The sequence below is a fragment of the Oncorhynchus mykiss genome, chromosome 1 (genome assembly GCF_013265735.2).
Source record: "Oncorhynchus mykiss isolate Arlee chromosome 1, USDA_OmykA_1.1, whole genome shotgun sequence".
Taxonomy (NCBI): Eukaryota; Metazoa; Chordata; class Actinopteri; order Salmoniformes; family Salmonidae; genus Oncorhynchus; species Oncorhynchus mykiss.
The window spans coordinates 66,493,679-66,518,664 of record NC_048565.1 but is presented as its reverse complement, the minus strand read 5'-3'; the positions used below and the strand labels follow the sequence as shown (position 1 = coordinate 66,518,664).

Sequence of the window (24,986 nt, the reverse complement as noted above, 5' to 3'; positions counted from 1 at the left end):
TCTGCATACCCTCCAACACTCACCTCCTTCTGCCCACCCTCCGTCTGCCTACCCTCCAACACTCACCTCCTTCTGTCTACCCTCCAACACTCGCCTCCGTCTGCCTACCCTCCAACACTCGCCTCCGTCTGCCTACCCTCCAACACTCGCCTCCGTCTGCCTACCCTCCAACACTCGCCTCCGTCTGCCTACCCTCCAACACTCGCCTCCGTCTGCCTACCCTCCAACACTCGCCTCCGTCTGCCTACCCTCCAACACTCGCCTCCGTCTGCCTACCCTCCAACACTCGCCTCCGTCTGCCTACCCTCCAACACTCGCCTCCGTCTGCCTACCCTCCAACACTTGCCTCCGTCTGCCTACCCTCCCAACACTTGCCTCCGTCTGCCTACCCTCCAACACTCGCCTCTTTCTGCCTACCCTCCAACACTCGCCTCCGTCTGCCTACCCTCCAACACTCGCCTCCGTCTGCCTACCCTCCCAACACTCGCCTCCTTCTGCCTACCCTCCAACACTCGCCTCCTTCTGCCTACCCTCCGTCTGCCTAACCTCCAACACTCGCCTCCAACACAAAGCTGTCTTCTTACTACCCTCCAACACTCGCCTCCGTCTGCCTACCCTCCAACACTCGCCTCCTTCTGCCTACCCTCCAACACTCGCCTCCTTCTGCCTACCCTCCAACACTCGCCTCCTTCTGCCTACCCTCCAACACTCGCCTCCTTCTGCCTACCCTCCAACACTCGCCTCCTTCTGCCTACCCTCCAACACTCGTCTCCTTCTGCCTACCCTCCATCTGCCTACCCTCCAACACTCACCTCCTCTGCCTACACTCCAACACTCACCTCCTTCTGTCTACCATCCAACACTCGCCTCCGTCTGCCTACCCTCCAACACTCGCCTCCGTCTGCCTACCCTCCAACACTCGCCTCCGTCTGCCTACCCTCCCAACACTCGCCTCCTTCTGCCTACCCTCCAACACTCGCCTCCTTCTGCCTACCCTCCAACACTCGCCTCCTTCTGCCTACCCTCCAACACTCGCCTCCGTCTGCCTACCCTCCAACACTCGCCCCCGTCTGCCTATCCTCCAACACTCGCTTCCGTCTGCCTACCCTCCAACACTCGCTTCCGTCTGCCTACCCTCCAACACTCGCCTCCTTCTGCCTACCCTCCAACACTCGCCTCCGTCTGCCTACCCTCCCAACACTCGCCTCCGTCTGCCTACCCTCCCAACACTCGCCTCCTGCCTACCCTCCAACACTCGCCTCCTTCTGCATACCCTCCCAACACTCACCTCCTTCTGTCTACCCTCCTTCTGCAAACCCTCCCAACACTGACCTCCTGTCTACCGTCCGTCTGCCTACACTCCAACATTCGCCTCCGTCTGCCTACCCTCCCAACACTCACCTCCTTCTGCCTACCCTCCGTCTGCCTACCCTCCGTCTGCCTACCCTCCGTCTGCCTACCCTCCAACACTCGCCTCCTTCTCTCTACCCTCCAACACTCGCCTCCTTCTGCCTACCCTCCAACACTCGCCTCCTTCTGCCTACCCTCCAACACTCGCCTCTTTCTGCCTACCCTCCCAACACTCGCCTCCTTCTGTCTACCCTCCTTCTGCAAACCCTCCCAACACTGACCTCCTTCTGTCTACCGTCCGTCTGCCTACACTCCAACACTCGCTTCCTTCAGCCTACCCTCCAACACTCGCCTCCTTCTGCCTACCCTCCAACACTCGCCTCCGTCTGCCTACCCTCCAACACCTGCCTCTTTCTGTTTACCCTCCGTCTGCCTACCCTCCGTCTGCCTACCCTCCGTCTGCCTACCCTCCAACACTCGCCTCCTTCTCTCTACCCTCCAACACTCGCCTCCTTCTCTCTACCCTCCAACACTCGCCTCCTTCTGCCTACCCTCCAACACTCGCCTCCTTCTGCCTACCCTCCAACACTCGCCTCCTTCTGCCTACCCTCCGTCTGCCTACCCTCCAACACTCACCTCCTTCTGTCTACCCTCCAACACTCGCCTCTGTCTGCCTACCCTCCAACACTTGCCTCCTTCTGTCTACCCTCCATCTGCCTACCCTCCAACACTCGCCTCCGTCTGCCTACCCTCCAACACTCGCCTCCGTCTGCCTACCCTCCAACACTCGCCTCCGTCTGCCTACCCTCCAACACTCGCCTCCGTCTGCCTACCCTCCAACACTCGCCTCCGTCTGCCTACCCTCCAACACTCGCCTCCGTCTGCCTACCCTCCCAACACTTGCCTCCGTCTGCCTACCCTCCAACACTCGCCTCTTTCTGCCTACCCTCCAACACTCGCCTCAGTCTGCCTACCCTCCAACACTCGCCTCCGTCTGCCTACCCTCCCAACACTCGCCTCCGTCTGCCTACCCTCCCAACACTCGCCTCCTTCTGCCTACCCTCCAACACTCGCCTCCTTCTGCCTACCCTCCGTCTGCCTAACCTCCAACACTCGCCTCTTTCTGCCTACCCTCCCAACACTCACCTCCTTCTGTCTACCCTCCTTCTGCAAACCCTCCCAACACTGACCTCCTTCTGTCTACCGTCCGTCTGCCTACACTCCAACACTCGCCTCCGTCTGCCTACCCTCCCAACACTTATCTCCTTCTGCCTACCCTCCAACACTCGCCTCCTTCTGCATACCCTCTGTCTGCCTACCCTCCAACACTCGCCTCCTTCTGCATACCCTCCCAACACTCATCTCCTTCTGCCTACTCTCCAACACTCGCCTCCTTCTGCCTACCCTCCAACACTCGCCTCCTTCTGCCTACCCTCCAACACTCGCCTCCGTCTGCCTACCCTCCAACACTCGCCTCTTTCTGTTTACCCTCCGTCTGCCTACCCTCCGTCTGCCTACCCTCCGTCTGCCTACCCTCCGTCTGCCTACCCTCCAACACTCGCCTCCTTCTGTCTACCCTCCAACACTCGCCTCCTTCTGCCTACCCTCCAACACTCGCCTCCTTCTGCCTACCCTCCAACACTTGCCTCCTTCTGTCTACCCTCCATCTGCCTACCCTCCAACACTCACCTCCCATGCCTACCCTCCAACACTCACCTACTTCTGTCTACCCTCCAACACTCGCCTCCGTCTGCCTACCCTCCAACACTCGCCTCCGTCTGCCTACCCTCCAACACTCGCCTCCGTCTGCCTACCCTCCCAACACTCGCCTCCGTCTGCCTACCCTCCAACACTCGCCTCCGTCTGCCTACCCTCCAACACTCGCCTCCTTCTGCCTACCCTCCAACACTCGCCTCCTTCTGCCTACCCTCCAACACTCGCCTCCTTCTGTCTACCCTCCATCTGCATACCCTCCAACACTCACCTCCCATGCCTACCCTCCAACACTCACCTCCTTCTGTCTACCCTCCAACACTCGCCTCCGTCTGCCTACCCTCCAACACTCGCCTCCGTCTGCATACCCTCCAACACTCGCCTCCGTCTGCCTACCCTCCAACACTCGCCTCCGTCTGCCTACCCTCCAACACTCGCCTCCGTCTGCCTACCCTCCAACACTCGCCTCCGTCTGCCTACCCTCCAACACTCGCCTCCGTCTGCCTACCCTCCAACACTCGCCTCCTTCTCTCTACCCTCCAACACTCGCCTCCTTCTGCCTACCCTCCAACACTCGCCTCCGTCTGCCTACCCTCCCAACACTCGCCTCCTTCTGCCTACCCTCCAACACTCGCCTCCTTCTCTCTACCCTCCAACACTCGCCTCCTTCTGCCTACCCTCCAACACTCGCCTCCGTCTGCCTACCCTCCCAACACTCGCCTCCTTCTGCCTAACCTCCAACACTCGCCTCTTTCTGCCTACCCTCCCAACACTCACCTCCTTCTGTCTACCCTCCGTCTGCAAACCCTCCCAACACTGACCTCCTTCTGTCTACCGTCCGTCTGCCTACACTCCAACACTCGCCTCCTTCTGCCTACCCTCCAACACTCGCCTCCGTCTGCCTACCCTCCAACACTCGCCTCTTTCTGTTTACCCTCCGTCTGCCTACCCTCCGTCTGCCTACCCTCCGTCTGCCTACCCTCCAACACTCGCCTCCTTCTCTCTACCCTCCAACACTCGCCTCCTTCTGCCTACCCTCCAACACTCGCCTCCTTCTGCCTACCCTCCAACACTCGCCTCCTTCTGCCTACCCTCCAACACTCGCCTCCTTCTGCCTACCCTCCAACACTCGCCTCCTTCTGTCTACCCTCCATCTGCATACCCTCCAACACTCACCTCCCATGCCTACCCTCCAACACTCACCTCCTTCTGTCTACCCTCCAACACTCGCCTCCGTCTGCCTACCCTCCAACACTCGCCTCCGTCTGCATACCCTCCAACACTCGCCTCCGTCTGCCTACCCTCCAACACTCGCCTCCGTCTGCCTACCCTCCAACACTCGCCTCCGTCTGCCTACCCTCCAACACTCGCCTCCGTCTGCCTACCCTCCAACACTCGCCTCCGTCTGCCTACCCTCCAACACTCGCCTCCGTCTGCCTACCCTCCAACACTCGCCTCCGTCTGCCTACCCTCCAACACTCGCCTCCTTCTGCCTACCCTCCAACACTCGCCTCCTTCTGCCTACCCTCCATCTGCATACCCTCCAACCCTCGCCTCCGTCTGCCTACCCTCCAACACTCGCCTCTTTCTGTTTACCCTCCGTCTGCCTACCCTCCGTCTGCCTACCCTCCGTCTGCCTACCCTCCAACACTCGCCTCCTTCTCTCTACCCTCCAACACTCGCCTCCTTCTGCCTACCCTCCAACACTCGCCTCCGTCTGCCTACCCTCCCAACACTCGCCTCCTTCTGCCTACCCTCCAACACTCGCCTCCTTCTGCCTACCCTCCGTCTGCCTAACCTCCAACACTCGCCTCTTTCTGCCTACCCTCCCAACACTCACCTCCTTCTGTCTACCCTCCGTCTGCAAACCCTCCCAACACTGACCTCCTTCTGTCTACCGTCCGTCTGCCTACACTCCAACACTCGCCTCCTTCTGCCTACCCTCCAACACTCGCCTCCGTCTGCCTACCCTCCAACACTCGCCTCTTTCTGTTTACCCTCCGTCTGCCTACCCTCCGTCTGCCTACCCTCCGTCTGCCTACCCTCCAACACTCGCCTCCTTCTCTCTACCCTCCAACACTCGCCTCCTTCTGCCTACCCTCCAACACTCGCCTCCTTCTGCCTACCCTCCAACACTCGCCTCCTTCTGTCTACCCTCCATCTGCATACCCTCCAACACTCACCTCCTTCTGCCTACCCTCCGTCTGCCTACCCTCCAACACTCGCCTCCGTCTGCCTACCCTCCCAACACTCGCCTCCGTCTGCCTACCCTCCAACACTCGCCTCCGTCTGCCTACCCTCCAACACTCGCCTCCTTCTGCCTACCCTCCAACACTCGCCTCCTTCTGCCTACCCTCCAACACTCGCCTCCTTCTGTCTACCCTCCATCTGCATACCCTCCAACACTCACCTCCCATGCCTACCCTCCAACACTCACCTCCTTCTGTCTACCCTCCAACACTCGCCTCCGTCTGCCTACCCTCCAACACTCGCCTCCGTCTGCATACCCTCCAACACTCGCCTCCGTCTGCCTACCCTCCAACACTCGCCTCCGTCTGCCTACCCTCCAACACTCGCCTCCGTCTGCCTACCCTCCAACACTCGCCTCCGTCTGCCTACCCTCCAACACTCACCTCCGTCTGCCTACCCTCCAACACTCGCCTCCTTCTGCCTACCCTCCAACACTCGCCTCCTTCTGCCTACCCTCCATCTGCATACCCTCCAACCCTCGCCTCCGTCTGCCTACCCTCCAACACTCGCCTCTTTCTGTTTACCCTCCGTCTGCCTACCCTCCGTCTGCCTACCCTCCGTCTGCCTACCCTCCAACACTCGCCTCCTTCTCTCTACCCTCCAACACTCGCCTCCTTCTGCCTACCCTCCAACACTCGCCTCCTTCTGTCTACCCTCCATCTGCATACCCTCCAACACTCACCTCCCATGCCTACCCTCCAACACTCACCTCCTTCTGTCTACCCTCCAACACTCGCCTCCGTCTGCCTACCCTCCAACACTCGCCTCCGTCTGCATACCCTCCAACACTCGCCTCCGTCTGCCTACCCTCCAACACTCGCCTCCGTCTGCCTACCCTCCAACACTCGCCTCCGTCTGCCTACCCTCCAACACTCGCCTCCGTCTGCCTACCCTCCCAACACTCGCCTCCTTCTGCCTACCCTCCAACACTCGCCTCCTTCTGCCTACCCTCCGTCTGCCTAACCTCCAACACTCGCCTCTTTCTGCCTACCCTCCCAACACTCACCTCCTTCTGTCTACCCTCCGTCTGCAAACCCTCCCAACACTGACCTCCTTCTGTCTACCGTCCGTCTGCCTACACTCCAACACTCGCCTCCTTCTGCCTACCCTCCAACACTCGCCTCCGTCTGCCTACCCTCCAACACTCGCCTCTTTCTGTTTACCCTCCGTCTGCCTACCCTCCGTCTGCCTACCCTCCGTCTGCCTACCCTCCAACACTCGCCTCCTTCTCTCTACCCTCCAACACTCGCCTCCTTCTGCCTACCCTCCAACACTCGCCTCCTTCTGCCTACCCTCCAACACTCGCCTCCTTCTGTCTACCCTCCATCTGCATACCCTCCAACACTCACCTCCTTCTGCCTACCCTCCGTCTGCCTACCCTCCAACACTCACCTCCTTCTGTCTACCCTCCAACACTCGCCTCCGTCTGCCTACCCTCCAACACTCGCCTCCGTCTGCCTACCCTCCAACACTCGCCTCCGTCTGCCTACCCTCCAACACTCGCCTCCGTCTGCCTACCCTCCAACACTCGCCTCCGTCTGCCTACCCTCCAACACTCGCCTCCGTCTGCCTACCCTCCAACACTCGCCTCCGTCTGCCTACCCTCCGTCTGCCTAACCTCCAACACTCGCCTCTTTCTGCCTACCCTCCCAACACTCACCTCCTTCTGTCTACCCTCCTTCTGCAAACCCTCCCAAAACTGACCTCCTTCTGTCTACCGTCCGTCTGCCTACACTCCAACACTCGCCTCCGTCTGCCTACCCTCCCAACACTTATCTCCTTCTGCCTACCCTCCAACACTCGCCTCCTTCTGCATACCCTCTGTCTGCCTACCCTCCAACACTCGCCTCCTTCTGCATACCCTCCCAACACTCATCTCCTTCTGCCTACTCTCCAACACTCGCCTCCTTCTGCCTACCCTCCAACACTCGCCTCCTTCTGCCTACCCTCCAACACTCGCCTCCGTCTGCCTACCCTCCAACACTCGCCTCTTTCTCTTTACCCTCCGTCTGCCTACCCTCCGTCTGCCTACCCTCCGTCTGCTTACCCTCCGTCTGCCTACCCTCCAAAACTCGCCTCCTTCTGCCTACCCTCCAACACTCGCCTCCTTCTGCCTACCCTCCAACACTTGCCTCCTTCTGTCTACCCTCCATCTGCCTACCCTCCAACACTCACCTCCCATGCCTACCCTCCAACACTCACCTACTTCTGTCTACCCTCCAACACTCGCCTCCGTCTGCCTACCCTCCAACACTCGCCTCCGTCTGCCTACCCTCCAACACTCGCCTCCGTCTGCCTACCCTCCCAACACTCGCCTCCGTCTGCCTACCCTCCAACACTCGCCTCCTTCTGCCTACCCTCCAACACTCGCCTCCTTCTGCCTACCCTCCAACACTCGCCTCCTTCTGCCTACCCTCCAACACTCGCCTCCTTCTGTCTACCCTCCATCTGCATACCCTCCAACACTCACCTCCCATGCCTACCCTCCAACACTCACCTCCTTCTGTCTACCCTCCAACACTCGCCTCCGTCTGCCTACCCTCCAACACTCGCCTCCGTCTGCCTACCCTCCAACACTCGCCTCCGTCTGCCTACCCTCCAACACTCGCCTCCTTCTGCCTACCCTCCAACACTCGCCTCCTTCTGCCTACCCTCCAACACTCGCCTCCTTCTGCCTACCCTCCAACACTCGCCTCCGTCTGCCTACCCTCCAACACTCGCCTCCGTCTGCCTACCCTCCAATACTCGCCTCCGTCTGCCTACCCTCCAACACTCGCTTCCGTCTGCCTACCCTCCAACACTCGCCTCCGTCTGCCTACCCTCCAACACTCGCCTCCGTCTGCCTACCCTCCAACACTCGCCTCCGTCTGCCTACCCTCCCAACACTTGCCTCCGTCTGCCTATCCTCCAACACTCGCCTCTTTCTGCCTACCCTCCAACACTCGCCTCCGTCTGCCTACCCTCCAACTCTCGCCTCCGTCTGCCTACCCTCCCAACACTCGCCTCCTTCTGCCTACCCTCCAACACTCGCCTCCTTCTGCCTACCCTCCGTCTGCCTAACCTCCAACACTCGCCTCTTTCTGCCTACCCTCCCAACACTCACCTCCTTCTGTCTACCCTCCTTCTGCAAACCCTCCCAACACTGACCTTCTGTCTACCGTCCTTCTGCCTACCCTCCAACACTCGCCTCCTTCTGCCTACCCTCCGTCTGCCTAACCTCCAACACTCGCCTCCGTCTGCCTACCCTCCCAACACTTATCTCCTTCTGCCTACCCTCCAACACTCGCCTCCTTCTGCATACCCTCCCAACACTCATCTCCTTCTGCCTACTCTCCAACACTCGCCTCCTTCTGCCTACCCTCCAACACTCGCCTCCTTCTGCCTACCCTCCAACACTCGCCTCTTTCTGTTTACCCTTCGTCTGCCTACCCTCCGTCTGCCTACCCTCCGTCTGCCTACCCTCCGTCTGCCTACCCTCCAACACTCGCCTCCTTCTGTCTACCCTCCAACACTCGCCTCCTTCTGCCTACCCTCCAACACTCACCTCCGTCTGCCTACCCTCCCAACACTTGCCTCCGTCTGCCTACCCTCCAACACTCGCCTCTTTCTGCCTACCCTCCAACACTCGCCTCAGTCTGCCTACCCTCCAACACTCGCCTCCGTCTGCCTACCTTCCGTCTGCCTACCCTCCTTCTGCCTACCCTCCAACACTCGCCTCAGTCTGCCTACCCTCCCAACACTCGCCTCCGTCTGCCTACCCTCCCAACACTCGCCTCCTTCTGCCTACCCTCCAACACTCGCCTCCTTCTGCCTACCCTCCGTCTGCCTAACCTCCAACACTCGCCTCTTTCTGCCTACCCTCCCAACACTCACCTCCTTCTGTCTACCCTCCTTCTGCAAACCCTCCCAAAACTGACCTCCTTCTGTCTACCGTCCGTCTGCCTACACTCCAACACTCGCCTCCGTCTGCCTACCCTCCCAACACTTATCTCCTTCTGCCTACCCTCTGTCTGCCTACCCTCCAACACTCGCCTCCTTCTGCATACCCTCCCATTACTCATCTCCTTCTGCCTACCCTCCAACACTCGCCTCCGTCTGCCTACCCTCCAACACTCGCCTCTTTCTGTTTACCCTCCGTCTGCCTACCCTCCGTCTGCCTACCCTCCAACACTCGCCTCCTTCTGTCTACCCTCCAACACTCGCCTCCTTCTGCCTACCCTCCAACACTCGCCTCCTTCTGCCTACCCTCCAACACTTGCCTCCTTCTGTCTACCCTCCATCTGCCTACCCTCCAACACTCACCTCCCATGCCTACCCTCCAACACTCACCTACTTCTGTCTACCCTCCAACACTCGCCTCCGTCTGCCTACCCTCCAACACTCGCCTCCGTCTGCCTACCCTCCAACACTCGCCTCCGTCTGCCTACCCTCCCAACACTCGCCTCCGTCTGCCTACCCTCCAACACTCGCCTCCGTCTGCCTACCCTCCAACACTCGCCTCCTTCTGCCTACCCTCCAACACTCGCCTCCTTCTGCCTACCCTCCAACACTCGCCTCCTTCTGTCTACCCTCCATCTGCATACCCTCCAACACTCACCTCCCATGCCTACCCTCCAACACTCACCTCCTTCTGTCTACCCTCCAACACTCGCCTCCGTCTGCCTACCCTCCAACACTCGCCTCCGTCTGCCTACCCTCCAACACTCGCCTCCGTCTGCCTACCCTCCAACACTCGCCTCCGTCTGCCTACCCTCCAACACTCGCCTCCGTCTGCCTACCCTCCAACACTCGCCTCCGTCTGCCTACCCTCCAACACTCGCCTCCGTCTGCCTACCCTCCAACACTCGCCTCCGTCTGCCTAGCCTCCAACACTCGCCTCCTTCTGCCTACCCTCCAACACTCGCCTCCTTCTGCCTACCCTCCAACACTCGCCTCCTTCTGTCTACCCTCCATCTGCATACCCTCCAACCCTCGCCTCCGTCTGCCTACCCTCCAACACTCGCCTCTTTCTGTTTACCCTCCGTCTGCCTACCCTCCGTCTGCCTACCCTCCGTCTGCCTACCCTCCAACACTCGCCTCCTTCTCTCTACGCTCCAACACTCGCCTCCTTCTGCCTACCCTCCAACACTCGCTTCCTTCTGCCTACCCTCCAACACTCGCCTCCTTCTGTCTACCCTCCATCTGCATACCCTCCAACACTCACCTCCTTCTGCCTACCCTCCGTCTGCCTACCCTCCAACACTCACCTCCTTCTGTCTACCCTCCAACACTCGCCTCCGTCTGCCTACCCTCCAACACTCGCCTCCGTCTGCCTACCCTCCAACACTCGCCTCCGTCTGCCTACCCTCCAACACTCGCCTCCTTCTGTCTACCCTCCATCTGCATACCCTCCAACACTCACCTCCCATGCCTACCCTCCAACACTCACCTCCTTCTGTCTACCCTCCAACACTCGCCTCCGTCTGCCTACCCTCCAACACTCGCCTCCGTCTGCCTACCCTCCAACACTCGCCTCCGTCTGCCTACCCTCCAACACTCGCCTCCGTCTGCCTACCCTCCAACACTCGCCTCCGTCTGCCTACCCTCCAACACTCGCCTCTTTCTGCCTACCCTCCCAACACTCACCTCCTTCTGTCTACCCTCCTTCTGCAAACCCTCCCAACACTGACCTTCTGTCTACCGTCCTTCTGCCTACCCTCCAACACTCGCCTCCTTCTGCCTACCCTCCGTCTGCCTAACCTCCAACACTCGCCTCCGTCTGCCTACCCTCCCAACACTTATCTCCTTCTGCCTACCCTCCAACACTCGCCTCCTTCTGCATACCCTCCCAACACTCATCTCCTTCTGCCTACTCTCCAACACTCGCCTCCTTCTGCCTACCCTCCAACACTCGCCTCCTTCTGCCTACCCTCCAACACTCGCCTCTTTCTGTTTACCCTCCGTCTGCCTACCCTCCGTCTGCCTACCCTCCGTCTGCCTACCCTCCGTCTGCCTACCCTCCAACACTCGCCTCCTTCTGTCTACCCTCCAACACTCGCCTCCTTCTGCCTACCCTCCAACACTCACCTCCGTCTGCCTACCCTCCCAACACTTGCCTCCGTCTGCCTACCCTCCAACACTCGCCTCTTTCTGCCTACCCTCCAACACTCGCCTCAGTCTGCCTACCCTCCAACACTCGCCTCCGTCTGCCTACCCTCCGTCTGCCTACCCTCCGTCTGCCTACCCTCCAACACTCGCCTCCTTCTGTCTACCCTCCAACACTCGCCTCCTTCTGCCTACCCTCCAACACTCGCCTCCGTCTGCCTACCCTCCCAACACTTGCCTCCGTCTGCCTACCCTCCAACACTCGCCTCTTTCTGCCTACCCTCCAACACTCGCCTCAGTCTGCCTACCCTCCCAACACTCGCCTCCGTCTGCCTACCCTCCCAACACTCGCCTCCTTCTGCCTACCCTCCAACACTCGCCTCCTTCTGCCTACCCTCCGTCTGCCTAACCTCCAACACTCGCCTCTTTCTGCCTACCCTCCCAACACTCACCTCCTTCTGTCTACCCTCCTTCTGCAAACCCTCCCAAAACTGACCTCCTTCTGTCTACCGTCCGTCTGCCTACACTCCAACACTCGCCTCCGTCTGCCTACCCTCCCAACACTTATCTCCTTCTGCCTACCCTCTGTCTGCCTACCCTCCAACACTCGCCTCCTTCTGCATACCCTCCCATTACTCATCTCCTTCTGCCTACCCTCCAACACTCGCCTCCGTCTGCCTACCCTCCAACACTCGCCTCTTTCTGTTTACCCTCCGTCTGCCTACCCTCCGTCTGCCTACCCTCCAACACTCGCCTCCTTCTGTCTACCCTCCAACACTCGCCTCCTTCTGCCTACCCTCCAACACTCGCCTCCTTCTGCCTACCCTCCAACACTTGCCTCCTTCTGTCTACCCTCCATCTGCCTACCCTCCAACACTCACCTCCCATGCCTACCCTCCAACACTCACCTACTTCTGTCTACCCTCCAACACTCGCCTCCGTCTGCCTACCCTCCAACACTCGCCTCCGTCTGCCTACCCTCCAACACTCGCCTCCGTCTGCCTACCCTCCCAACACTCGCCTCCGTCTGCCTACCCTCCAACACTCGCCTCCGTCTGCCTACCCTCCAACACTCGCCTCCTTCTGCCTACCCTCCAACACTCGCCTCCTTCTGCCTACCCTCCAACACTCGCCTCCTTCTGTCTACCCTCCATCTGCATACCCTCCAACACTCACCTCCCATGCCTACCCTCCAACACTCACCTCCTTCTGTCTACCCTCCAACACTCGCCTCCGTCTGCCTACCCTCCAACACTCGCCTCCGTCTGCCTACCCTCCAACACTCGCCTCCGTCTGCCTACCCTCCAACACTCGCCTCCGTCTGCCTACCCTCCAACACTCGCCTCCGTCTGCCTACCCTCCAACACTCGCCTCCGTCTGCCTACCCTCCAACACTCGCCTCCGTCTGCCTACCCTCCAACACTCGCCTCCGTCTGCCTAGCCTCCAACACTCGCCTCCTTCTGCCTACCCTCCAACACTCGCCTCCTTCTGCCTACCCTCCAACACTCGCCTCCTTCTGTCTACCCTCCATCTGCATACCCTCCAACCCTCGCCTCCGTCTGCCTACCCTCCAACACTCGCCTCTTTCTGTTTACCCTCCGTCTGCCTACCCTCCGTCTGCCTACCCTCCGTCTGCCTACCCTCCAACACTCGCCTCCTTCTCTCTACGCTCCAACACTCGCCTCCTTCTGCCTACCCTCCAACACTCGCTTCCTTCTGCCTACCCTCCAACACTCGCCTCCTTCTGTCTACCCTCCATCTGCATACCCTCCAACACTCACCTCCTTCTGCCTACCCTCCGTCTGCCTACCCTCCAACACTCACCTCCTTCTGTCTACCCTCCAACACTCGCCTCCGTCTGCCTACCCTCCAACACTCGCCTCCGTCTGCCTACCCTCCAACACTCGCCTCCGTCTGCCTACCCTCCAACACTCGCCTCCTTCTGTCTACCCTCCATCTGCATACCCTCCAACACTCACCTCCCATGCCTACCCTCCAACACTCACCTCCTTCTGTCTACCCTCCAACACTCGCCTCCGTCTGCCTACCCTCCAACACTCGCCTCCGTCTGCCTACCCTCCAACACTCGCCTCCGTCTGCCTACCCTCCAACACTCGCCTCCGTCTGCCTACCCTCCAACACTCGCCTCCGTCTGCCTACCCTCCAACACTCGCCTCCGTCTGCCTACCCTCCAACACTCGCCTCCTTCTGCCTACCCTCCAACACTCGCCTCCTTCTGCCTACCCTCCAACACTCGCCTCCTTCTGTCTACCCTCCATCTGCATACCCTCCAACCCTCGCCTCCGTCTGCCTACCCTCCAACACTCGCCTCTTTCTGTTTACCCTCCGTCTGCCTACCCCCCGTCTGCCTACCCTCCGTCTGCCTACCCTCCAACACTCGCCTCCTTCTCTCTACGCTCCAACACTCGCCTCCTTCTGCCTACCCTCCAACACTCGCTTCCTTCTGCCTACCCTCCAACACTCGCCTCCTTCTGTCTACCCTCCATCTGCATACCCTCCAACACTCACCTCCTTCTGCCTACCCTCCGTCTGCCTACCCTCCAACACTCACCTCCTTCTGTCTACCCTCCAACACTCGCCTCCGTCTGCCTACCCTCCAACACTCGCCTCCGTCTGCCTACCCTCCAACACTCGCCTCCGTCTGCCTACCCTCCAACACTCGCCTCCTTCTGCCTACCCTCCATCACTCGCCTCCGTCTGCCTACCCTCCAACACTCGCCTCCGTCTGCCTACCCTCCAACACTCGCCTCCGTCTGCCTACCCTCCAACACTCGCCTCCGTCTGCCTACCCTCCCAACACTTGCCTCCGTCTGCCTACCCTCCAACACTCGCCTCTTTCTGCCTACCCTCCAACACTCGCCTCCGTCTGCCTACCCTCCAACACTCGCCTCCGTCTGCCTACCCTCCCAACACTCGCCTCCTTCTGCCTACCCTCCAACACTCGCCTCCTTCTGCCTACCCTCCGTCTGCCTAACCTCCAACACTCGCCTCTTTCTGCCTACCCTCCCAACACTCACCTCCTTCTGTCTACCCTCCTTCTGCAAACCCTCCCAACACTGACCTCCTTCTGTCTACCGTCCTTCTGCCTACCCTCCAACACTCGCCTCCTTCTGCCTACCCTCCTTCTGCCTACCCTCCAACACTCGCCTCCTTCTGCATACCCTCTGTCTGCCTACCCTCCAACACTCGCCTCCTTCTGCATACCCTCCCAACACTCATCTCCTTCTGCCTACTCTCCAACACTCATCTCCTTCTGCCTACCCTCCAACACTCGCCTCCTTCTGTCTACCCTCCAACACTCGCCTCCTTCTGCATACCCTCCCAACACTCATCTCCTTCTGCCTACCCTCTGTCTGCCTACCCTCCAACACTCGCCTCCTTCTGCATACCTTCCCAACACTCGCCTCCTTCTGTCTACCCTCCAACACTCGCCTCCGTCTGCCTACCCTCCAACACTCGCCTCCTTCTGCATACCCTCCCAACACTCATCTCCTTCTGCCTACCCTCCAACACTCGCCTCCTTCTGTCTACCCTCCAACACTCGCCTCCGTCTGCCTACCCTCCAACACTCGCCTCTTTCTGTTTACCCTCCGTCTGCCTACCCTCCGTCTGCCTACCCTCCGTCTGCCTACCCTCCGTCTGCCTACCCTCCAACACTCGCCTCCTTCTGTCTACCCTCCAACACTCGCCTCCTTCTGCCTACCCTCCAACACTCGCCTCCTTCTGCCTACCCTCCAACACTCGCCTCCTTCTGTCTACCCTCCTCTGCCTACCCTCCAACACTCACCTCCCATGCCTACCCTCCAACACTCACCTACTTCTGTCTACCCTCCAACACTCGCCTCCGTCTGCCTACCCTCCAACACTCGCCTCCGTCTGCCTACCCTCCAACACTCGCCTCCGTCTGCCTACCCTCCCAACACTCGCCTCCGTCTGCCTACCCTCCAACACTCGCCTCCGTCTGCCTACCCTCCAACACTCGCCTCCTTCTGCCTACCCTCCAACACTCGCCTCCTTCTGCCTACCCTCCAACACTCGCCTCCTTCTGTCTACCCTCCATCTGCATACCCTCCAACACTCACCTCCCATGCCTACCCTCCAACACTCACCTCCGTCTGCCTACCCTCCAACACTCGCCTCCGTCTGCCTACCCTCCAACACTCGCCTCCGTCTGCCTACCCTCCAACACTCGCCTCCGTCTGCCTACCCTCCAACACTCGCCTCCGTCTGCCTACCCTCCAACACTCGCCTCCGTCTGCCTACCCTCCAACACTCGCCTCCGTCTGCCTACCCTCCAACACTCGCCTCCGTCTGCCTACCCTCCAACACTCGCCTCCGTCTGCCTACCCTCCAACACTCGCCTCCGTCTGCCTACCCTCCCAACACTCGCCTCCGTCTGCCTACCCTCCAACACTCGCCTCCGTCTGCCTACCCTCCAACACTCGCCTCCTTCTGCCTACCCTCCAACACTCGCCTCCTTCTGCCTACCCTCCAACACTTGCCTCCTTCTGTCTACCCTCCATCTGCATACCCTCCAACACTCACCTCCCATGCCTAACCTCCAACACTCACCTCCTTCTGTCTACCCTCCAACACTCGCCTCCGTCTGCCTACCCTCCAACACTCGCCTCCGTCTGCCTACCCTCCAACACTCGCCTCCGTCTGCCTACCCTCCAACACTCGCCTCCGTCTGCCTACCCTCCAACACTCGCCTCCGTCTGCCTACCCTCCAACACTCGCCTCCGTCTGCCTACCCTCCAACACTCGCCTCCGTCTGCCTACCCTCCATCACTCGCCTCCGTCTGCCTACCCTCCAACACTCGCCTCCGTCTGCCTACCCTCCAACACTCGCCTCCGTCTGCCTACCCTCCAACACTCGCCTCTTTCTGCCTACCCTCCAACACTCGCCTCCGTCTGCCTACCCTCCAACACTCGCCTCCGTCTGCCTACCCTCCCAACACTCGCCTCCTTCTGCCTACCCTCCAACACTCGCCTCCTTCTGCCTACCCTCCGTCTGCCTAACCTCCAACACTCGCCTCTTTCTGCCTACCCTCCCAACACTCACCTCCTTCTGTCTACCCTCCTTCTGCAAACCCTCCCAACACTGACCTCCTTCTGTCTACCGTCCTTCTGCCTACCCTCCAACACTCGCCTCCTTCTGCCTACCCTCCGTCTGCCTAACCTCCAACACTCGCCTCCGTCTGCCTACCCTCCCAACACTCATCTCCTTCTGCCTACCCTCCAACACTCGCCTCCTTCTGCATACCCTCTGTCTGCCTACCCTCCAACACTCGCCTCCTTCTGCATACCCTCCCAACACTCATCTCCTTCTGCCTACTCTCCAACACTCGCCTCCTTCTGCCTACCCTCCAACACTCGCCTCCTTCTGTCTACCCTCCAACACTCGCCTCCGTCTGCCTACCCTCCAACACTCGCCTCTTTCTGTTTACCCTCCGTCTGCCTACCCTCCGTCTGCCTACCCTCCGTCTGCCTACCCTCCGTCTGCCTACCCTCCAACACTCGCCTCCTTCTGTCTACCCTCCAACACTCGCCTCCTTCTGCCTACCCTCCAACACTCGCCTCCTTCTGCCTACCCTCCAACACTCGCCTCCTTCTGTCTACCCTCCTCTGCCTACCCTCCAACACTCACCTCCCATGCCTACCCTCCAACACTCACCTACTTCTGTCTACCCTCCAACACTCGCCTCCGTCTGCCTACCCTCCAACACTCGCCTCCGTCTGCCTACCCTCCAACACTCGCCTCCGTCTGCCTACCCTCCAACACTCGCCTCCGTCTGCCTACCCTCCAACACTCGCCTCCGTCTGCCTACCCTCCAACACTCGCCTCCGTCTGCCTACCCTCCCAACACTCGCCTCCGTCTGCCTACCCTCCAACACTCGCCTCCGTCTGCCTACCCTCCAACACTCGCCTCCTTCTGCCTACCCTCCAACACTCGCCTCCTTCTGTCTACCCTCCTCTGCCTACCCTCCAACACTCACCTCCCATGCCTACCCTCCAACACTCACCTACTTCTGTCTACCCTCCAACACTCGCCTCCGTCTGCCTACCCTCCAACACTCGCCTCCGTCTGCCTACCCTCCAACACTCGCCTCCGTCTGCCTACCCTCCAACACTCGCCTCCGTCTGCCTACCCTCCAACACTCGCCTCCTTCTGCCTACCCTCCAACACTCGCCTCCTTCTGCCTACCCTCCAACACTCGCCTCCTTCTGTCTACCCTCCATCTGCATACCCTCCAACACTCACCTCCCATGCCTACCCTCCAACACTCACCTCCGTCTGCCTACCCTCCAACACTCGCCTCCGTCTGCCTACCCTCCAACACTCGCCTCCGTCTGCCTACCCTCCAACACTCGCCTCCGTCTGCCTACCCTCCAACACTCGCCTCCGTCTGCCTACCCTCCAACACTCGCCTCCGTCTGCCTACCCTCCAACACTCGCCTCCGTCTGCCTACCCTCCAACACTCGCCTCCGTCTGCCTACCCTCCCAACACTCGCCTCCGTCTGCCTACCCTCCAACACTCGCCTCCGTCTGCCTACCCTCCAACACTCGCCTCCTTCTGCCTACCCTCCAACACTCGCCTCCTTCTGCCTACCCTCCAACACTTGCCTCCTTCTGTCTACCCTCCATCTGCATACCCTCCAACACTCACCTCCCATGCCTAACCTCCAACACTCACCTCCTTCTGTCTACCCTCCAACACTCGCCTCCGTCTGCCTACCCTCCAACACTCGCCTCCGTCTGCCTACCCTCCAACACTCGCCTCCTTCTGCCTACCCTCCAACACTCGCCTCCTTCTGCCTACCCTCCAACACTCGCCTCCTTCTGTCTACCCTCCATCTGCATACCCTCCAACACTCACCTCCCATGCCTAACCTCCAACACTCACCTCCTTCTGTCTACCCTCCAACACTCGCCTCCGTCTGCCTACCCTCCAACACTCGCCTCCGTCTGCCTACCCTCCCAACACTGGTCTCCGTCTGCCTACCCTCCAACACTCGCCTCTTTCTGCCTACCCTCCAACACTCGCCTCCGTCTGCCTACCCTCCAACACTCGCCTCCGTCTGCCTACCCTCCCAACACTCGCCTCCTTCTGCCTACCCTCCAACACTCGCCTTCTTCTGCCTACCCTCCGTCTGCCTACCCTCCAACACTCACCTCTTTCTGCCTACCCTCCCAACACTCACCTCCTTCTGTCTACCCTCCTTCTGCAAACCCTCCCAACACTGACCTCCTTCTGTCTACCGTCCGTCTGCCTACACTCCAACACTCGCCTCTTTCTGCCTACCCTCCCAACACTCACCTCCTTCTGTCTACCCTCCTTCTGCAAACCCTCCCAACACTGACCTCCTTCTGTCTACCGTCCGTCTGCCTACACTCCAACACTCGCCTCCGTCTGCCTACCCTCCCAACACTCATCTCCTTCTGCCTACCCTCCAACACTCGCCTCCTTCTGCATACCCTCCGTCTGCCTACCCTCCAACACTCGCCTCCTTCTGCATACCCTCCCAACACTCATCTCCTTCTGCCTACCCTCCAACACTCGCCTCCTTCTGCATACCCTCCGTCTGCCTACGCTCCAACACTCGCCTCCTTCTGCCTACCCTCCAACACTCGCCTCCTTCTGCCTACCCTCCAACACTCACCTCCTTCTGTCTACCCTCCTTCTGCAAACCCTCCCAACACTGACCTCCTTCTGTCTACCGTCCGTCTGCCTACACTCCAACACTCGCCTCCGTCTGCCTACCCTCCCAACACTCATCTCCTTCTGCCTACCCTCCAACACTCGCCTCCTTCTGCCTACCCTCCAACACTCGCCTCTTTCTGTTTACCCTCCGTCTGCCTACCCTCCGTCTGCTTACCCTCCGTCTGCCTACCCTCCAACACTCGCCTCCTTCTGTCTACCCTCCAACACTCGCCTCCTTCTGTCTACCCTCCAACACTCGCCTCCTTCTGCCTACCCTCCAACACTCGCCTCCTTCTGCCTACCCTCCAACACTCGCCTCCTTCTGTCTACCCTCCATCTGCCTACCCTCCAACACTCACCTCCCATGCCTACCCTCCAACACTCGCCTCCTTCTGTCTACCCTCCAACACTCGCCTCCGTCTGCCTACCCTCCAACACTCGCCTCCCGTCTGCCTACCCTCCCAACACTCGCCTCCATCTGCCTACCCTCCAACACTCGCCTCCGTCTGCCTACCCTCCAACACTCGCCTCCTTCTGCCTACCCTCCAACACTCGCCTCCTTCTGCCTACCCTCCAACACTCGCCTCCTTCTGCCTACCCTCCAACACTCGCCTCCTTCTGTCTACCCTCCATCTGCCTACCCTCCAACACTCACCTCCCATGCCTTCCCTCCAACACTCACCTACTTCTGTCTACCCTCCAACACTCGCCTCCGTCTGCCTACCCTCCAACACTCGCCTCCGTCTGTCTACCCTCCAACACTCGCCTCCGTCTGCCTACCCTCCAACACTCGCCTCCGTCTGCCTACCCTCCCAACACTCGCCTCCGTCTGCCTACCCTCCAACACTCGCCTCCGTCTGCCTACCCTCCAACACTCACCTCCTTCTGTCTACCCTCCAACACTCGCCTCCGTATGCCTACCCTCCAACACTCCTCTCCATCTGCCTACCCTCCAACACTCGCTTCCTTCTGTCTACCCTCCAACACTCGCCTCTGTCTGCCTACCCTCCGTCTGCCTACCCTCCAACACTCGTCTCTGTATGCCTACCCTCCAACACTCCTCTCCATCTGCCTACCCTCCAACACTCGCCTCCGTCTGCCTACCCTCCAACACTCGCCTCCGTCTGCCTACCCTCCAACACTCGCCTCCTTCTGCCTACCCTCCGTCTGCCTACCCTCCAACACTCGCCTCTTTCTGCCTACCCTCCCAACACTCACCTCCTTCTGTCTACCCTCCTTCTGCAAACCCTCCCAACACTGACCTCCTTCTGTCTACCGTCCGTTTGCCTACCCTCCAACACTCGCCTCCGTATGCCTACCCTCCCACACTCGCCTCCTTCTGCCTACCCTCCAACACTCGCCTCCTTCTGCCTACCCTCCAACACTCGCCTCCGTCTGCCTACCCTCCAACACTCGCCTCCTTCTGCCTACCCTCCAACACTCGCCTCCGTCTGCCTACCCTCCGTCTGCCTACCCTCCAACACTCACCTCTTTCTGTCTACCCCCCGTCTGCCTACCCTCCAACACTCGCCTCCTTCTGCCCACCCTCCAACACTCGCCTCCTTCTGCCTACCCTCCAACACTCGCCTCCTTCTGCCTACCCTCCAACACTCGCCTCCTTCTGCCTACCCTCCAACACTCGCCTCCTTCTGTCTCTCAACCCAACCCACCATAACGTCTCCTTTATCTGCCCCCTCTGATCAGCAGGCTCTCCCTCCATCCTCCTGTAAAGTCATTACCATAATGGAGACCTCTCTCCCAGGAAACATAAATTAGACATGCGAAGGCTTAAAGCCACTCCGCCCCATTTTTATTGGGAATCGTGTCAAGGTAGCGCGGCCCACTCCAGCGCCCCCATGCTTTTAGCTCTAATGAGAATGCTGTTTCTTCCTGGTCCCTCTCGCTGTGTGTGTGTGTGTGTGTATGAATGGATGCCTGTATGGTGTGGTGACTTTAAATGAGGCATGCAGGACACGTCCTCCTCTCTTTAATAAATCATCTGCCACGAAGACGTCTGGTTGCTTCTCTCCGCTAATTGGATCAGTGTGTCTGTGTTCTGGGCTGCAGCCAGACAGACTACAGACTGGAGATGTCCCTTGTCCTTGTGTCATCGTCCTCGCATAATGCGAAAGTCTTAGTGTCCATCTATTCAAACTAAAGAGGACCATGAAATACAATGGATGTTTTTCTACTGCACAATATAGGGCATAGTACACTTACAACTCATATGTTCTACCATCAAATGTCCTAAGTCACCATTTGTTGAGTCCACTGGCTTCATTTCAGCCTTGCTACAATCTGCTACTGTTTCTCCGCTGACAGAATGTGTGGTTGTGTTCCCATACAGAGCCCAGACCTCACAGCAGCTTCTATGTGTACTGCAAGAGTGTGTGCCGGGCCATCCAGCCGGGGAAGCTACGCGTGCGCTGCCGAGCCTGCAAGCAGGGAACCCTCACCTTGAGCCGGGTATGTCAAGCAAGAATGGAAGACTACAAAACTGTAGCCAAGAGCCACTGCCACGGAGCAACTCTCACTGACAGAAGCACTGCGTTTAAGATGCGCTGTTTCTCAGAGTACAACAAAGTCACATTTTGTTCGACGCCGTGAATCCTTTCTGTTGCTCAACTGAGTAAAATGTGTATTTATCTACGCACAATGGCTTCGAGCTTAGACCGGTAGATCCACAGTGAACAATAATCCCACATTACCCTCCATCTATCCTTTGTTATTGCATAACACTGTTATTGTTATTTTCTCAAACGGAGGAAATCTGTCACATCTCCACATTGACAGTAGACTCTTCCTCTGCCTGTCTGTTCAGCCTGCGGCCATATTTACCTCAGGTCCTTATGGGACTTCTCTCTCTCTCTCTGTGTGTGTGTGTGTGTGTGTGTGTGTGTGTGTGTGTGTGTGTGTGTGTGTGTGTGCACGTGCGCGTGTGTGTGAGTGAATGGGCAGGACTCCCACAAATAAGGATCCTGCCATTCTTTAGACTACGACTGAGTGACATCTGTTTGTCCACTGTTACTATGGCAACAATGTCCACTCCCCGTGCCAGTTTCCTGCCAGGGCTGGTGATTACCTACAGTACCTCAAGCTTGGATAGGACCCCAGTCAGTCCCTTCAAATCGCCTTTCCCTTCTCATACCCAGACGACCAAGAGTATCCGGAGTTACACTCTGTCCCCTCTGACCACTGTCCTCTCCATACCTGACCACAGCCCAGCTGAAACTGCCACTCACACTGCTATCTCTCACAACCACAGCCTCACAGACTCCATTGCACCCAACCCTCCCTGACCCCATACATCTAGGAGAAACTGATTGCTCCTGAGACCGACTTGTCAGTCACATAGGTGTGTGTGTATAGCCGGGGGGCCTCTCAGTCACCTAGGTGAGAGTGTAGGAGACAGGAAATGAGGCTCACAGTAGGTCCCTGTTCCTGAGCCTGGTATCAGAGTAGGTGTTAATTAGCATGCTGCTCTCAGTGTGTGGGCCCGATGCTTTTAGAAAAAGGCTGTGTGTGTGTGTGTGTGTGTGTGTGTGTGTGTGTTGTTTTTGTGCTTGTTCAGTGTGCTCTATTGACACAGGGACTGTAATAGATCAACTGAGGTGAGCACAGGTGTCCTCAACTGGCCGATCAGTTTAGCCAATCGAGTGGGGTCCCTCTTCTGCCCACCGATCGTATACCTCGGTCAATGCTGTGAGATCAGCATAGCTGGCGCAGAGATAAACCCTGTAAGTTAGACAATAATCAAATTAAAACTTTGCGAAACGGAGACGTTGAATCCGCTTCCCCGCCGAAAGTAGAGGGAGAGGAATACGGGTGGGTTTCTAAATGATTCATTAATCATTTATATTCAAGGGTGTTTGTGTGTGTGTGTGGTGCGTAGACACATCAGGGGTCTGTGTGACCTTTCCTGGCTGTCTCTGAGCAGGTGTGTGCGTGTGTGTGTAATCTCATGCCCCACCACCAAGGCACACAGGGTCCCCTCCCTCTCTACCCCTGCTTCCTCCCACCCAACAGGGAGTAATGATTTTCTTAACCTTTTCAGAGGCTTATTAAGGCCGCTGTCAGAATGTTTAAATGCTTATGCTAATGAGTGGCGTGCAGGCAGAACAGAGGAGGATGGGTGGGGAGGTGGGGGGAATCCTCCCAAAACAATAAGGATGCACCAAGCAATCAATGTCTGAACCAGCGTGTGCTCTGTTGAGGAGGGTTGGACCGGCAGCTCGTCCTCATGAGGCTGGAGAGGCTGAACACAACAGGGGTTTCTGACTTTTACTCTGCAGTGCTGAGGGCCTGGCAGCTGCTAAGGCCCACACGAGGGGGGTGTGGCGCCTGGACCATGGGAGGAGCCCATTTTCCACAACCCACAGATCCCTTTAAGGTCTGTTCGTTCAGTCACCCTGCAGGGACGTTTAATGGCAGCAGGATAGCTGACCTACGGCTGCCAGGGGGTTGAGGGTGGAACCCCCCCCCCCCCCCACCCAAGAGTATGCACTGCAGGTGGGCATAGGCGTTCAAAATATATATTTTTATTCGGATTTGGGAGGAAAAAAAATGCTCTACTCTTTTGACCAATCAGAACAGCAGACAGAGCGCAGTTGTTTCCAGTTGTTTTTGGCTAACCGTTGCCTAGGCTAACAGTGAAAGAGAAGTCTGGTCAGGGGACCTCCATTGGAGGGTAATACATGGAGCCCTGGCCACCAATAGCTGGTTGGCTCGGGTTGACCCCGGAGTCAGGGCGGGGTGTCCGTTTTGTGCAATAACAGTTTTTTCCTTCTGTGCCAGGATAATGCAACTACTGTCTCTGTTGGACTGTCTGTGTGTGAGGTTGGGGGTGGTCTTCTCTGTGGGGATGTTTGTGATGTGGCTCAGGTATTCAAGCAGTGAAAGGGCCAAATGTGTTTTGTTTAACTTTTTGTTTTTGTTTGGCCAAGCCAAGTTGGCCATAGGCTGGATTTGAGTTTTATAAAATGATTAACAGTGTGGAGATGTTTCAGGAGGTTTGGGGCTTAGTGTGTCTTTAAGGCTAGAGAGGAGGGGTTGTATACAGTGGGGCAAAAAAGTATTTAGTCAGCCACCAATTGTGCAAGTTCTCCTGCTTAAAAAGATGAGAGAGGCCTGTAATTTTCATCATAGGTACACTTCAACTATGACAGACAAAATGAGGGGGAAGAAATCCAGAAAATCACATTGTAGGATTTTTAATGAATTTATTTGCAAATTATGGTGGAAAATAAGTATTTGGTCACCTACAAACAAGCAAGATTTCTGGCTCTCACAGACCAGTAACTTCTTCTTTAAGAGGCTCCTCTGTCCTCCACTCGTTACCTCTATTAATGGCACCTGTTTGAACTTGTTATCAGTATAAAAGACACCTGTCCACAACCTCAAACAGTCACACTCCAAACTCCACTATGGCCAAGACCAAAGAGCTGTCAAAGGACACCAGAAACAAAATTGTAGACCTGCACCAGGCTGGGAAGACTGAATCTGCAATAGGTAAGCAGCTTGGTTTGAAGAAATCAACTGTGGGAGCAATTATTAGGAAATGGAAGACATACAAGACCACTGATAATCTCCCTCGATCTGGGGCTCCACGCAAGATCTCACCCCGTGGGGTCAAAATGATCACAAGAACGGTGAGCAAAAATCCCAGAACCACACGGGGGGACCTAGTGAATGACCTGCAGAGAGCTGGGACCAAAGTAACAAAGCCTACCATCAGTAACACACTACGCCGCCAGGAACTCAAATCTTGCATTGCCAGACGTGTTCCCCTGCTTAAGCCAGTACATGTCCAGGCCCGTCTGAAGTTTGCTAGAGAGCATTTGGATGATCCAGAAGAAGATT

General features: G+C 58.3%; 1 protein-coding gene across 2 annotated transcripts in view; it reads left to right on the top strand.

Moving 5' to 3' along the window:
• Positions 1 to 24,986, top strand: part of prkn (parkin RBR E3 ubiquitin protein ligase) — a 123,397-nt gene that overhangs the window by 31,521 nt on the left and 66,890 nt on the right. For both annotated transcript variants that reach the window (XM_036983069.1, XM_021608414.2), the window contains exon 4: positions 21,475 to 21,593. In XM_036983069.1, coding sequence (XP_036838964.1) covers positions 21,475 to 21,593 — 119 coding nt within the window. The remainder of the gene's footprint in view (positions 1 to 21,474; positions 21,594 to 24,986) is intronic.